The sequence below is a fragment of the Canis lupus genome, chromosome 11 (genome assembly GCF_003254725.2).
Source record: "Canis lupus dingo isolate Sandy chromosome 11, ASM325472v2, whole genome shotgun sequence".
In the NCBI taxonomy this organism is placed as follows: Eukaryota; Metazoa; Chordata; class Mammalia; order Carnivora; family Canidae; genus Canis; species Canis lupus.
In genome coordinates, this window is record NC_064253.1 from 2,562,286 (window position 1) to 2,577,718 (window position 15,433).

Consider the following 15,433-nt stretch of genomic DNA (forward strand, 5'->3'; position numbering starts at 1 on the left):
GGGCTTCAATTTTATTTCAGTTGTAGTGAGAAGGCCTTGGCGTGGGTAGGGATGAAGCAGAAGGGTAACTGCCCCCCCTTTCTTTGAAACCCATTTATCACCATGACTTTGTTTTTTCAGATGCTTTTCAGAGATTTCAAGAATTCTGGGGCTGGAGATGGGGAGAGGGAATTCCAGGGATGAGCCACTGCCCAGACAGCTGGGAAGGGCAGCCAGGCTTTGCAGAAGGCAGGGCAGTCGAGGCCAGGGGCTCCCCAAAGTAGCTGTAGGGGAGCATGGGGAAGGCAGCCGATGAGAGAGGGCTCCGAGTGCCAGCCGGGGTGGTGGTGGGGCACTGAGGGTTCCAGGCAGAGGAAGAGGAGGCCATATCTGCTGAGTGGTGACTGTCATGACCAACGGTGCATGGGGGTGTGTGGGCGGGATGAGGCAGAGAGCGCTCCGGGATCCCCCCCAACCGCACCCCTGCTGCTTATCTGAGAGATAGGGTCTGGGTCAAGGGGGGAGTGGGGAAACGTGAGGGAGGTGTTTGGAGGCTGCTTCCTGCCTCCAGTGACTGCACGTCCGTCAGCCCACCGCTCAGCAGCAGTGTTGTCGCCGCGTTCCTACTAAGGATGCAAGTGTTTCACTGGAATTTGGACTCTTTGTTCCCCTTGTCTCGCAGTGGTCTCTGTGGCCAGGCGGGCCCTGCTGGCTTCTAGCATCTGAGCAGCATCCTGTGGGCTCGAGGGCTGGGCAATTTACAGCCCCCTGAAAAGCGGATGTCACCCTGGGGGTGGGACCAGGGAGGGCCCTCTCCTCAACCCTGCCCTGCATTCTCTGAGAGGCGTCATAGAGCCCAGGGCACAGCCCACCGACTTCCTGAGAGGAGGAGACTATGTGGAGCTGTAGCCCCTCTGGAAGGCACAGAGGCTTCCTAGGGGAGAAACCCATGAAAGGCCCACCGCATTTGACAGTGACCAGAGAGGTGGGCCGGGGGTCTCCAGAGTAGGCCTGGCTGCCAGCCTGACCCACAGCCTGGCCTCCCAGCTGGCCACCTGCTGGGGGTGCCCCTCTGCATCCCAGGAGGCTGGGGGGCAGGGTGCACCCATCTAGCCCAGCGTATGAGAACTGGCAGCCAGTGGGCAGCTCGGAAGGCAGGGCTTCCCCAGCCTGGCCCCAGCTCAGTGGCCTGACACCCCCGACTCTGGTAGCCTTGCCGCCGCCCCCAGCAGGATGTGGGCCTCTGCCTCATAGTATGTAGTGCTGAGTGGTGGGGTTCCTGGGGTTCTGGTCATCCCCAGTCCCAAATCAGGAGTCAGGGTCAGACCTACTTAATATCCAAGGACATGGGACCCTTACCTGAGATGAAAGTGGCTACCTTTGGGCATAGTGGCAGGGGTCAGGGGAACAAGAGGATCCGGGCCCTGATCGGCAAGGTCTGGGCTAGGAAGTGGAAAGGGTCTCTTTCCTCCCTGTGGGGACAAGCATGCACAACCTCACTCAGAGCTTCAGCTTCCCCATTGCTCATGGGATTGACCACCTCTCACCCTGGCCTCTAAGGGCTGTTGGGAGCATAACATGAGCTAATTCTGTGAACTCAGCCCCGAATCCCTTCCAAATATCAAGGTAGGTCTTGATAAAACTTGTCTTCCTAAAGCTTGTAACACCATGGGCTTAGTGCCTACCCTCACATGGTAGGGGGTGAGTCCCCTCGAGGTGTACCCCAGACCAGCTCTTAGAAGTACGGTTAGAGCACAGGCCTTGGAGAGGCACTCTCAGGGTGTTGAGGGAGTCTCTAGCCCCTTGTTTTCTGGGGAGGCTCTGAGAGACAACCCTGAGGCATTTTTCCTTCCTGTGCAGAGCAAAGATGGACTATTTCCATTTGCCAACAAGGGCCTGGGGCTGAGGTGGGCCCCAGAGTGTCCCAGGGCTGTATAGGAGGTGCCTTCCATTCTATTCCACATCTGTTCCTCCCCCCCACTCACCCCTAATCTGAGCCCCACACTTTACACCTCAACTGCTGTAACTGGGCACTTTAATCTACTTTTCATAAAGAAGCCCAGAGTCATCTTTGTTAAATGCAGTGTCATTATCTTTTTATCATGACTCCATATCCTCCACTGCTCTTTGAATAGAACTGGAACCCTTCTTACTACGTGAATACCTGTGGGGTCTGGCCTCAGGGGTCCTCTCCCCCTGCTTAGTCCTTGGAACACACTTCACTGCCTCTGACCCCAGGATGTTTGCACATGATGCTTTCTTTGCCAGGAGCACTCTCCCAGCTTTGCTGAGCTAATTCCTTGTCATTTCTTACCTCTGAGATGACATGCCATGTCCTTAGGGGACCCACCAATCCTCACCAGGGCAGATTCACCACTAATATGCCCCCTAGATTCCCTGCCTATCCTTCGAGGTCCTCGTCAGCATTTTCATGATTGTGGAACTGTTTCTGTGATTTCTGAGTGTCTCTCTCTCTACCTCCTGACAGAGGGCCAGGTCGGGGCTGGTTCACTGCTGAATCCACATGCTAACATGGTGCCTGCCATGGAGTAGGGCCAATAACTTTCTCCTGGGTCTGCTGGGTACCTGTAGAGGTCCATGGAGGAGAGGCCAGGCGAGGCAATTCTGAACCCCAGCAGCGGGTGGTGGGCTTCAGCAGGCCAGGGTGGCTCAGTTGGAGAAGTCCCATTGCAAATCTGTACAGGGCTCATTGCTGGGCTGGGGGGTTATATGCATGGCACGATGGACATCTACACATCTAAAGCTCAAACATGGGGGAAAAGGTAGCTTTCTTGAGTTCTTATATCTGATGCCACCCTCACGCTGGGATAGAGAAGGAAATGTGACCTGGCCCATGAGAGGTTCAGAAGGCTTTGGGAAGAATAGTCAGGGCAGAGGGTAAGTAAGCTCTGACTCTGGGCTTGTCTTAGTTCACTCGGGCTGCTCGAACAAAATACCACAGGCACAGTCATCTAAACAACACACATTAGTTCCTCGTGGTTCTGGAGGCTGGAAGCCCAAGATCACGGTGTCAGCCAATTTGGTTTCTAGTGAGGGCTCTCTTCCTGGATTGCAGGCAGCTTCGTCCTTGCCATGTCCTCACATGGCAGTGAGAGAGACAGTGAGGGAGCTCTCCGGTCCCTCTTCTTGTAGAGGTGCTAATCTCACCACAGGGACCCCACCCTCATGGCATCATCTAACCCTGTTTGCCTCTTGAATGCCCCACCTCCAGATTGCATTATGTTGGGGGTTATGAATTTGGGGGAGACATGATTCAGTCCAAAGCAGGGCTGGTTTATCCCCTGCCCTCCTCCCTCGGGGTAGGGGTGGTTCATGGCATAGCCCCCTTGTGTTGGCACACATCTGTCCCAGCATGCTCTGCCCTGGGCAGTGGCCCTCCAGGCTGAGGCTCTGCAGTTGGGGTCGTCAGGGCTTGTGCTCTCCTCCTTGGCCATGCAATGTCTGCCCTTCTCTCCTGTAGGCCAGCACCCCGTTGACTCCCTCTGAGGCCCAGCTGTGCCCCCCAGAGCCCTAGGCCAACCTAGGCCAACCTACACACCAGCCCCCAACCATCCTACCCAGCTCCCTGGGAGCTGGCCTCCATTTGGGCTCTCTGAAGCCACCCCTTCTCAGTATGAACCTGTCCCCTCCCAGGTCCCAGACAGCAGAATTGGGCTCTCTCTACTTTTGACTTCTTCCCTAATGTTTCCACCCTCCCTGCCCTGTCTCCCCAACTGGAAGCATAGGCTGGGGATCAGAGGTAGAAGGAGTACAGTGAAACCTAGCCATTCCACCTGGCCTTTCTCTGTCTTCCCTTCTCTCCTGAGCCCTCCAGCTGCCGGAGGACTTCCCACATCACTGCCTTCTTCACTTCTGCTCCATGATTTTTGCTCAAAGCCCGTGAGCCAAATTGGCTGGGCTTGCTTGTGAGACATAAAGCAATACTTTGGAGATTTAAAAAAAAAAAAAAAAAAAAAAAAAACCCTCTCTTCCTCCCTTTTTAAAAAAGATTTTATTTATTTATTTATTTATTTATTTATTTATTTATTTATTTATTTATTTATTTATTTGACAGAGAGAGCCAGTGAGTACAAGCAGGAGGAGTGGCAGAGGGAGAGGGAGAAGCAGATTCTCCACTGAGCAGGGAGCCCCATGTGGGACTCAATCCCAGGACTCTGAAATCATGACTGAGCCAAAGGCAGATGCTTAACCCACTGAGCTGCCCAGGCCCTCCCCATCCTTTTTTTTTTTTTTTTTTTAAGATTTTATTTATTTATTTGACATATATAGAGAGAAACCCTTTCTCTTGTAAGGAAAACTGGCTTTTAGGGCTATTGTCTCACCGTGGACTAAACAATCTAGTTTGACCTTCAGTGCCCTGCATGGGTGTCTGTGTGTAGGGCTGTGCACCCTGCTCCCCTCCATGACTTCATGGGGGGCTACGGGCAATCTGACTTAGTGGTGGTGACAAATACAGTGTCTTACTGCTTTTACCAAAGCTGTTCATTTGTACCTGTGTGGAAATCCAGTGCTCACAGAGCTTCGTGAGATGGGGACTCTTAAACCTGTTTTACAGGGATCCCTGGGTGGCGCAGTGGTTTAGTGCCTGTCTTTGGCCCAGGGCGCGATCCTGGAGACCTGGGATCGAATCCCACATTGGGCTCCCGGTGCATGGAGCCTGCTTCTCCCTCTGCCTGTGTCTCTGCCTCTCTCTCTCTCTCTCTCTCTCTCTCTCTCTCTCTCTCTCTGTGTGTGTGACTATCATAAATAAAAATAAAAAAAAAATTAAACCTGTTTTACAGAGGGCAGGGCACAGCGTGGGTGCGAAGGCACAGCCTCCCCTGGGCCCTTCCTTGTCAGCTGCAGGTGGTCCTTGGGCCTGTGGTTCCTGCTGACACCTCCCTGGTTGTCTTTCAGGTAAACGAAATCTATCATGATGAGTCCTTGGGGGCCCACATCAATGTCGTCTTGGTGCGAATAATCCTGCTGAGCTACGGGAAGGTGAGTGAGCCCGTGTCTCTGATACCGCAGAGCCCCCATTTGCTGTAGGATGAATGGGGCCTCCCTTGAAGCACTGGGCCTCCTCCTCTGAAAGCCAGCACCTCCACACCTGCCCCCAACTGCCCTGTGGTACCTGTAAGAAGCAAGAAACTGTGAGTCACCCCTATATTCTTGATCCCTTTTCACCTCACTCCTTGTTTTAAAACATAGGTTTTGTGATTATTCAGGTGTGGGGAGGCCAACTGATCAAGATATGACTACCATGGAAAAGATGGTTTGTCACCACACAGGGCTACAGGGTGTGTGGCAGCCGGAGGGAGTGGGGAACTGCTGTTTTCGCAGGAAGGGCTGGGTATGGCAGGGTGCACGGTAGGAAGGGGACTGGCCAGTGTGAGTAACTCCTGGGTGACTGGAATGGGAGAGTTCCTTGAAGGAGGTGGCTGGGGGTGTGGACTCTGACTTGGTTGGTTTACATTTGAAAAGCCTGCTCCAGAGTGGTGGCTTAGTGTCTCTAGGAATTGGGGAACCCCTAGGGGCAGTCCCTCTAGGGTCAGCATGGCCCCAGACGTCAAAGCTTCAGAAACTTGAGGTTGCTTTATCCTTCACCTCACCTCCTACCCACCTCTTCCACCTCGTCCTCCTCCTCGTCTTAGCTTCTCTGTCCTCCTCTGCATAGCTCCTGCCCTCAAGGGGGCTCTCCTGCCCTTCCTGCCTCTTCTTGCTGTCAAACTTGGAGCGGTCTTTCCTAGCCACGTGCAGGGGTCTGTGCAGCAGGGGTAAAAAGCTCCTGGAAACAGTGACCTGACACGGAAAGGTAAGGGGGTACAGAGAAAGGAGAGATGGTGAGGAAGGAAGAAGCTTTGTGCCGGGTGGCTCAGAAGCACCTTACTCATGTTAACTCACTGAGTCCAGGGGCCGATGGGGAGGTGGGGCCATGATGATCCCTGTTTCACAGAGAACACTGAGGCTTAAAGCGGTTTGGTGGTGTGCTGGGTGTGTAGCCAGTGTCATTTGGCTCCTTGGGACTTGGGCTTCTTACCCTAGCAGCCAAATTCCAGAACCCATGGTCTGACTTTGCTCAGTAGGTACAAACTCAATCACCAGGCCTGGTAATTAGGTGTAGGGTTAAACTCCTCTGCTCAAAGACAGAGAATCTCAGTCTCCAAAAATAGAATCCAGCTGCACACAACTTACAAGACCCGCGCGGTATAAAAAATGACAGTGAAGGACTCGAATGGCCGGATGAATTGCAGGAATAGTGGATCTTGGGCTCAACTCTCTTTACCCAGGAAGCATGTTGCTCTGAAGTAGAAGCAGCCATAGTGAGGGCACCAGTCGTGGTCCTTCATGCACCCCATGGAGAACATAAAATATGTCAAAGCAGACTATCAGAACAAGGGAGAAACTGACAAAAACTTAACTGTGGGAATCTTTCATACTCTTTTCAAGACCTTTCATGGTGCGACGCCTGGATGGCTCAGCGGTTGGGTGGCTGCCTTCGGCTTAGGGTGTGATCCCAGGGTCCAAGATCGAGTTCCACATTGGGCTCCCTGCATGGAGCCTGGTTCTCCTTCTGCCTATGTTTCTGTCTCTTTTGGTGTGTCTTTCATGAATAAATAAATAAAATCTTTAAAAAAAAAAAAACCTTTCACAGATTATATTTTAAAAGGCATTGAAGTTTCAAATAATACAATAATAATGTGTGAAGTTAAATTAGCAGTTATATCATTTTGTTCTTTGCCTTACAGAACTATGTGCCTTCTTTCTGTGAGGACTCACAGAACGCTTGAAAATTACAAAAGTGCTTTAGGTTGTAAAGACAACTTCAGTGAATTTTATAGAGCTAAAACTGTTAGGGCCCTACTCAGTGCCCTAAAACGGGGCGGAGGAAGGGATATATAGACTGGGGGAAAAAGAAAATCCAGTGTCTTTATTCTTTTTTAAAGATTTATTTATTTATTTATTTATTTATTCATTCATTCATTCATTTTAGACATAAAGAGAGGGAGAGAGAGAGGGAGAGAGAGAGAGACAGAGACACAGGCAGAGGGAGAAGCAGGCTCCATGCAGGGAGCCTGACGTGGGACTCGATCCCAGGTCTCCAAGATCAGGCCCTGGGCTGAAGGCGGTGTTAAACCGCTGAGCCACCCAGGGATCCCCAAATCCAGTGTCTTTAAACATTTGAAGAACAACCTGCTAGGAAAGAGACCATGAAGAACTGTAGTTACAGACCGCTTAGAACCCTAAATGAAAATGAGAGTGCTAGAGATCAAAATGTACGGGGTATGGCCAAGGCTGCATTCAGGGGCAAATTTGCAGGTGCTTCCTCAGATTGCACAAGAAGGAATGAATACATGTTAACCCTGCATTGAACTCAGAGATGTCAAGACAAGTACCAACAAGGACCACAAGCCAAAAACCTAGGGAGAACAAAAATAAGGAAGCCTTTTCAGAAAAGCAGAAATTAAAAAATTAGGACAGAGAAGTAATTGAAACAATCAAGAAGAGAGCTTTGCAAAGCAAAACATCTGGTGTATGCGCCTAGGAAAGAGAGAGAGAGAGAGAGAGAGAGAATGGGAAAGAGAGAGGAAGCACAAACTAAAAGATTACAAAGGACGTGCATAATGTAACCTACACCAGAATGCTTCTCCAGGGCAGAAGAGGAGGCATTTGGGGCAGTTGCCACCCTCAGGGCCTCTCCCATCCCCTTCCTTCAGATGCCCAGTGCAGCAGATGAGGGGATGCGCATACCCTTCTCCGACTGTAGGAGGGTTTGGGAGGTGCAGCTACAGTTATTTCCAACCCCCTTCCCCTTTACTGCTGGCTGGGGGGTGGGGTGGAATAGGAAACTTCAGGTCACCCCTGGAGGTAGAAAGAGGAGAAGAGCCACAAATGGGTCTGGGACCAGGTGGCAGGATGCATCGAGATTGCCCCCATATTGGTTAAAAAGAAGAATTTGGAAATTGTGAACAGTTACTTGCTTACCGGTGCTAGCAAAGCTTTGGCTCTTATTTCATCTAAAAAGTGTTGACTTCCCAAAGAAGCAAAGCCTTGTTTGTTTTAGCTGCACCCTGGTGGGCTCTGGGCTACATTGTCTGCATCCAAAGCCGTTTTTTCTTGTAGTTATTTTCTTCCCCTTCACTGCTGTGGGCAGTGACCACAGTCTGCTGTTTGCAGAAGCATCAGAATCTGAAGGTGAACAGGTAAGTCAGGGATTTCCTAGGAAATCAGAATATTTCAAAGCCAACTCCAAAATATTTGGAAAACACCATGATAGGTCCCATAACCATGGCAAGAGCTCAAGTTCTCCAGCATTGTCAAAGTTCTCTGAAAATTAGCTCTAAATTGAGAGTCAGATCATCTATCTTTGCCGATGCATTCTTATTCATTTCTATTAAACAAGGATAATACAACACCAGAGAAATCATTTCAGGGCATATACATATATGTGTTCTGACATCCATTCAATTTATTTTTATAGGCAGTGCGATTCCTATACTCAAAGCTGCCAAAAGTAGCATGTCCAAGACAACGTACAGACCTGCCTTCCTTCTAAAAATAGATATAAAAAATCCTGAGGCTTTAAGAGCTTAATTCAATAACACATAAAACGAAACTCCCGCCGCTATAAAATATGATTTATCCTGGGAATAAGGCGATCGTTGGTCATCAGGAAGTCTGTCCCTATAGTTCATCACATCAGTTTGCTGATGACAAAAGCTCCTCATTTAACACATACTTTACAAAGGGTTTCTGTGTGCCTAGCCCTGGGTTGGGCCACTGACACGGTCCCCGACATGTAGTGCTGCCTCTAGAACATAAGTACAGACAAGGAAACAATTATAATGGGGGGGGGGTGTCAGAGACTCATGGGGGGAGATGTGGGGCAGGCAGGCCTCATGAAGTCAGGCCAAGTGACTGGAAAGGAGTAAAAGGGAAAAGAACCAGCACCCAATGTGCATCTCTGAGACACTCTGTGGATTCCTATGTGCAGAATGGTGGGTGGGAGCCTGGCCAGGGGTTGGGGGAGTGGATGCAGTGCCATTGAAGGGACGACAGAAGTGGGTTGTACTGAGACCATGGCTACAGGCTGGAGTGAGGAAGGCAGATGAAAGGGAGCTTTGGTAGGAGGCCAGATCTGGAGGGCATGGATGCTGAGTTGGTGGGTAAAGGTGGAGAGACCATGGGCCCATTCCTTGGGCAGCCAGGTCCATGATGATGCCTGCCCCTGAGATAGAGAACACAGGAGGAGAAGCAGGATGTGGGAGAGAGAGGCAGTGAGTTCAGTTGAGACGTGTCGAGTGTGAGGTGCCTGGTAGAAATGGCTGGGGTAGGCTGGAGCTTCGAGAAGATAATGAGCATTGCTTGCAAAGGCACCAGTGGAGGTGCATGGAAGTATGCCGAGTGGGGGGCTCCTAAGGAAGAGCCGCAGGAGCCCCTGACACTGAAGGCACGGGCAGAGCAAGGGGTGTGATCTGCTGCATAGGAGCTGAGAGAGGATCTCCTGGTATTCAAAAATCTGTGAAAACAGATGGTAACATGACAACCAGTTTTATTTAAAGGTGGAGAAAGAGGGATCCTTGGGTGGCTCAGCAGTTTGGCGCCTGCTTTTGGCCCAGGGCACGATCCTGGAGTCCCAGGATCGAGTCCCACTTCGGGCTCCTGGCATGGAGCCTGCTTCTTCCTCTGCCTGTGTCTCTGCCTCTTTCTCTCTCTATGTCTATCATGAATAAATAAATACAATCTTTAAAAATAACTAAATAACTAAATAAAGGTGGAGAAAGAAGCACCTGTCCCTAAAAGCATTCTGCATAGCGAATTCTTAGGATGTTCATCAATGTTTACACAGGAAGATAGAGGAGTTCCATAGTCGAATAGGCCTGGGAAAGGCTTACGAATGAACGTAAAATAAGTATTCCTGACAGCAGAATATCTCAGAAGCTTTAGGACAGGAATGTCCTAAAGGAATGTGCATGGTGAATCTCAAGAGATGGATCAGTACATGTAGTTTCTCAAACCTGTTTCTCAGTGGAACCCTTTTGCTTCCATACTCAGGGTTCTGCAGAACTCACTTTGGGAATGCTGCCCTCCTGGAGGCAGTCCCAGTAATGTTGGCAACAAGAAGGTGACTTTGTTACTGAGGTTCTGGAAATTCTAGGCAGTGTCTTTATGACATGGAGCCAGCATCAGAAAAGAACAGATAAAACCGTAATTGTTTGCTGATAATCATATGCCTGGAAAACCCAGAAGGATCCACAGTAAAACTAGAGTCAATAAAGAAGCTTAGTGAATTGGCCAAATATAAGGCAATTCTATAAAAATCACTAATTTTTGCATGAACCCACAATGCTCTATGACTAGGTGTAATAGGGAAAGAAAAGTTCCCTTGAGAGAAGTAACCAAAAATATAAAATACCTGGCCTGGTCCTAACAAGATATACGTATAGGACCCATCAGAAGAAAATTGCAAAAAAATAAAAAAATTAAAAATTTTTTTAAAAGTAAAAATTAAAAAAAAAGAAAATTGCTCATTGTTACTGGTAGGAAAGAAATAAAAATGAAGGCAGAGACAAATGCTGTCCCTACGGGAAGACTGCTTGCGGTAGAGATACTGATCTTTCCCAAATTAATAATTGGAAATCAGATGAAATGATTCTAAGATTCATCTGGAAGCCTAAGAAGCCTAAGAAGGACTGGCTGGGAAAACCATGAAAAGTAAGCAAATAAAGAGAGATTTACTCCAGATATCTTGTGAAATGAAAAAAATTAAAATCATACTGTATCTGCATAAGCACAAACAGATCAACCGAATCAACTGTGTAGCTCTGAAAACACTTCTATAGATAGCATGTGATAAATATAAGTGAAGTGGTTATTATTATATGTCATAAATAAATGTAGGACTGATAGGAATTTAATATAGGGTAAGTTAAATATATGATAAATATAGGCCAATAACACATTTGGCTGTTTAAACCACAAAGATCAAGAAGGAAACATTGGTTACCCAGGACTCCCTAAGCCTAAGTAAAATAGAAGGAATTGTTAAGGGGAAGACAGATATATTTGAATACTGAAAATACAGAGCTTCTGTCAAGAAACAATTAAAATACAAAGCCCAGGCATGGAAAATACTTGCAGTATGGTATGGCAAAGATATCCAAATATATGAAGAGCTCTTACAAATCATAGGAGAAACAGAATTGGTAGTATATCACAGTATGCAGAAGAAGAATACAAAAGGCCAAAAAAAAAAGGGAGGGGTATTTAACTGTACTATTAAATGAATAAAACAATTTATTTACCCTACTTAAAACATCAATGTGTTAAGATTAGAAGGAGAGGTTTAACTGCTGGGTTGGGTAGATGAAGCAATATGCTTTTCTGGTATGAGTATAAATGCAGACATTTCTAGAAGGGAATGTGACAATACCACTGCCCTTAGAAAGGTCCTTCATGTTTGCCTTTATTCATTCCTTTCTATGACTCTAGCCCAAAACAGTTGTCAGAGCTGTGGGTAAAGTTTTAGGAAGAAGACAAAGGCCATGGCCTTATTTCTAAGTATTAACAATGGGACAAATTTTGAACTGTCCACTAATAGGGGTCTAATCAAATAAACTCTAAGATGTCTATGTGGTACAATATGGGCCACCAGGAAATCCCATTTTCAAAGCATCTTAAAGAGCACCGAGGGGGCACCTGGCTGGCTCAGCGGTTGAGCGTCTGCCTTTGGCTCTGGTCATGATCCTGGGGTCCTGGGATCGAGTCCCACGTCGGGCTCCCTGCATGGAGCCTGCTTCTCCCTCTGCCTGTGTCTCTGCCTTTCTCTCTGTCTCTCATGAATAAATAAGTAAAATCTTAAAAAAGAAAAAAGCACTGAGGAATTGTTATGGCCAAAAGTTAACTTTGTTTGCTTTTTGGGGGAAAAAAAAGAGCCTAACTTGCAGTATGATCTTACTTTGTGTTCAAGTATATGCAGAAAGCACTGGAAGGAATACATCAAAGGTAACTAATACTTCTCTCTGGGCTAGTAGGCCATGGGTTTTTATTTTCTTCTTTGTACTCTACTGAATGTTCTTTTATTTTTTTAAGATTTATTTATTTACTTATGATAGACATAGAGAGACAGAGACACAGGAGGAGGGAGAAGCAGGCTCCATGCAGGGAGCCCGATGTGGGACTCGATCTCGGGACTCCAGGATCGCGCCCTGGGCCAAAGGCAGGCGCGAAACCGCTGAGCCACCTAGGGATCCCCTCTACTGAATGTTCTTAATCTATCGTGATAAGCATGCTTCTTTTATAAACAAAATAGTGCATTTTTAATTATGAGAAAATGGTTTACGTGTTTTAAAAAAGCATTTAAAAATGATTGAGTCCAAGTGATCCCGTTTAACTGAATGCACCCGAGTAGGGTTTCCAGTGGCATGCCACAGGGCTCTGTCATGTCCAGCGTTTTGTTTCTGATTTAGGAGGACATAGAAGAGACTTCCTGCTTTCACGTGGCACCTCATCTCTGTAGTGGCTTGGGGACAGGTAGGGAGGGGTCTGTCCTTGTGCCCTCAGGGTCACTGTCTTACCCTTCCCGTGGTTGGGCCCAGGGACTCTGCCACTTGCATGCTTAGGGAACCTCTGAGCAGGCCATGTGGAATGCGGGCTGCCTCAGGTATGCGGCCCTACCTGCAGGTGAGGCCAAATCACCTCATGGCCATGGCCAGTCTGGCTCTGCCTCTTACATGCTGCCTTGGGGGGGAGGGGTCTTCCATGTGGGCACCCCACCCTGAATCTCCCATAGGCAGAGTGGAGAGGAAGGGGAGTAGGCACAGACCCCATGGTCAGGCAGCAGCATGCTCTTCCCAGGGACATATGGGGCGGTGGGCAGGCCATGGGGCTGCCTGGAGGACTCGACTGGCAAGATGAGTGGCCGGAGCTCACCTGGGCAGTAGAGCAGCTTCAGTGAGACCAGGACCAGTACAGGGGGAACCAAGAGGCACCCAGCCTCCCTGACTTCATGCTGTGAAGGAGTTTAGGAACTTTAGAAAGGAGAATCTGGAGGGGGTTACATGCTTTCAGAGCCAAATCCAGAAAGCGCCTACTGCACCCCAGCCAGGGGCTTAGTAGACTGGCCTCAGACCCCTGCCAGTGACATTGGAGGAGTCAGGATAGAGGACACAGTAAGATGTGGGGGATTGCCCAGCCCCAGTCCCCTCGGCCTGGCCAGGAGGGACAGTGTGCTGCCTGCCTTTCTGCTGGCCCCTGGGGATCCAGCTGGGCTGACAGGTCTCCTGTAAGCAAAGCTCACCCCACACTCTGCCCACCTTCTTCCCCACCCTGCCTGTCCCCTGGAAGCCCCTGGGCCCAGGTCAGACCCATGAGGCTGTGGTGGAGGTTTCTGGGAGAGGCTGGTGCCCATCGGGGCCAGTGTGGCCTGGAGGGTTCCAGAATGTGATGGGGTCTGACTGATGCTCAGTCCTCTTTTGGCTGGTTGCTGGGTTGAGAGGGTTTCCAGGGTGTGGCTCTCGATTTCCCAAGGGAGGACACTCTGCAGCAGTGCAGGCAGAGAGATAGTAGAGGTAGGAGGACATGGCTGGCCAACCACAGGGGAGCTGACACTGCACAGGTACCCCAACGTGAAGGGACGGGGTGGAGGCCCCCACCTGCTGGTCCAGAGTTGCTGGAACAGGGTGTTCTGTCCTGGGGGCAGAGCATGAGGAGCCCAGGCACCGCACAGCATGCTTAGCTATGGGCTTCGGTTGTTTGAAGTAAGCACAGTCATAGGCCACCGGACTCAGGGGCAAGGGTTAGAGGAAAGGAGGGCCTGTCCCACGGACCTGGAGCAATTGGCCAGCACGGAAGAGGGACCATCTGTGAAGAGCAGCCATAGGGCCAAGGTCGCTCGCTGAGCCAGACACACAGAACACCCCAGGCCTGAAGGTCTGTCACTGACCAGTCCCATAAGATACACTGAGAAGGAGTTATTAGGAAAGGAAAATGTGACAAATAATATAATAAGGTATACAAAAATACCAGCCCAGACGTTTTATTATTAAATTCCATTCACATAAAATCACACCAGCAAATTGCTCATTTCAGTACTTATCTCATTGGGGACGGTTACTAGTGTGTGTCCACCGGTCGCAGACCCCACTCTGCACAGCACCCTCCCGGTGGGGGCAGGGTCCTGTTTGGGGTCTTTGGGGGCATACTGGGGCAGGAAGAGCAGGCCCTGAGTGCTCTTCCAGGGGTGGAGCATGAGCTCCCCATGAAGTCACAAGTGAAACAATCCCATTTCAGAGTGAGGAGCATCTTTTTTTTTTTTTAATTTTTATTTATTTATGATAGTCACAGAGAGAGAAAGAGAGAGAGGCAGAGACATAGGCAGAGGGAGAAGCAGGCTCCATGCACCGGGAGCCCGACGTGGGATTCGATCCCGGGTCTCCAGGATCGCGCCCTGGGCCAAAGGCAGACGCCAAACCGCTGCGCCACCCAGGGATCCCCAAGTGAGGAGCATCTTAAAGGAAATAGAGCAGGAGGTGGCCCCGGATGGAGTGGCCAGGCAGGTAACTGCCCAGCCGGGGTCTGAGGAACAAGAGGTGCAGCATCCATGTTGGAGACAATGAGCTCTGCTTGTTCAGGGAGGAACCGGGCAGGGCTTCTAGGTTGGGGATCTGGAGATGGGGTTTGGCTCCTCTGGTGAGCTGCTCTTTAGGGAAGTCCTGTTTCCTATCATGGAGCAAGGCCCCCATACCTGGAAGGATGACTGTAGCCAGGACACCTATAAGGAGAGGGACTGGGCTATGCCCCCCAAGGTCTGGGGACTCTTGGCAGAGGGCTATAATGTCAAGGCAGACTTGGGGCAGGAAGTTGGGCATGTATTCAGACATTGTCATTCATACCAAATTATGATGGAAACAGACCAGCTCCCCTGGGCCTGTCCCCAGACCCCAGGAGGCTCCGGAAGGGATAAAATCAGCACTTACACGAGTGACATGTTGTTTGTCTTCCAGCTTATGAGAAGCCTCTGAGTTATCTCAAGTTTTTCCTAAAACAACATTTTTCTCCATTTCTTAAAAAAAAAAAAAAAAAGAAAAGAGATTATCTTATTTTATACAATATGCCATCAGCCAGGGAGCAGAACATCAGCAACACTTGAGGGTTGCATAGCAACTGGCTTTTCAATTGATTTTTTTGAGAAGGCACCAAAGCTACTGAACTGTTCTCATTTTACATATTTCCTAGGATGATGGAAACCAAAGCAAATGGAAATGAGAGACTCAGGGACAGTCAGGAAAGAACATAAGGTGTCTGGTCGTGAAAGACCCAAATCAAGACCAAGCGTGGAGTGCTCCTAAGGAGGGAAAAGGTCTTAAGAAATTCTAACTGAATCCCTTAGTTGAGGCAAGAGAAGAGAATGCTGGGGGTGAGGAGTCTGTGTCCCAGGGCCTAGTGCCACCAT

The 15,433-nt window shown here is 49.3% G+C and overlaps 1 protein-coding gene across 1 annotated transcript in view; it reads left to right on the forward strand.

Moving 5' to 3' along the window:
- Positions 1-15,433, forward strand: part of ADAMTS2 (ADAM metallopeptidase with thrombospondin type 1 motif 2) — a 224,564-nt gene that overhangs the window by 145,941 nt on the left and 63,190 nt on the right. Inside the window, exon 5 of the mRNA XM_035697210.2 lies at positions 4,897-4,980. Coding sequence (XP_035553103.2) covers positions 4,897-4,980 — 84 coding nt within the window. The remainder of the gene's footprint in view (positions 1-4,896; positions 4,981-15,433) is intronic.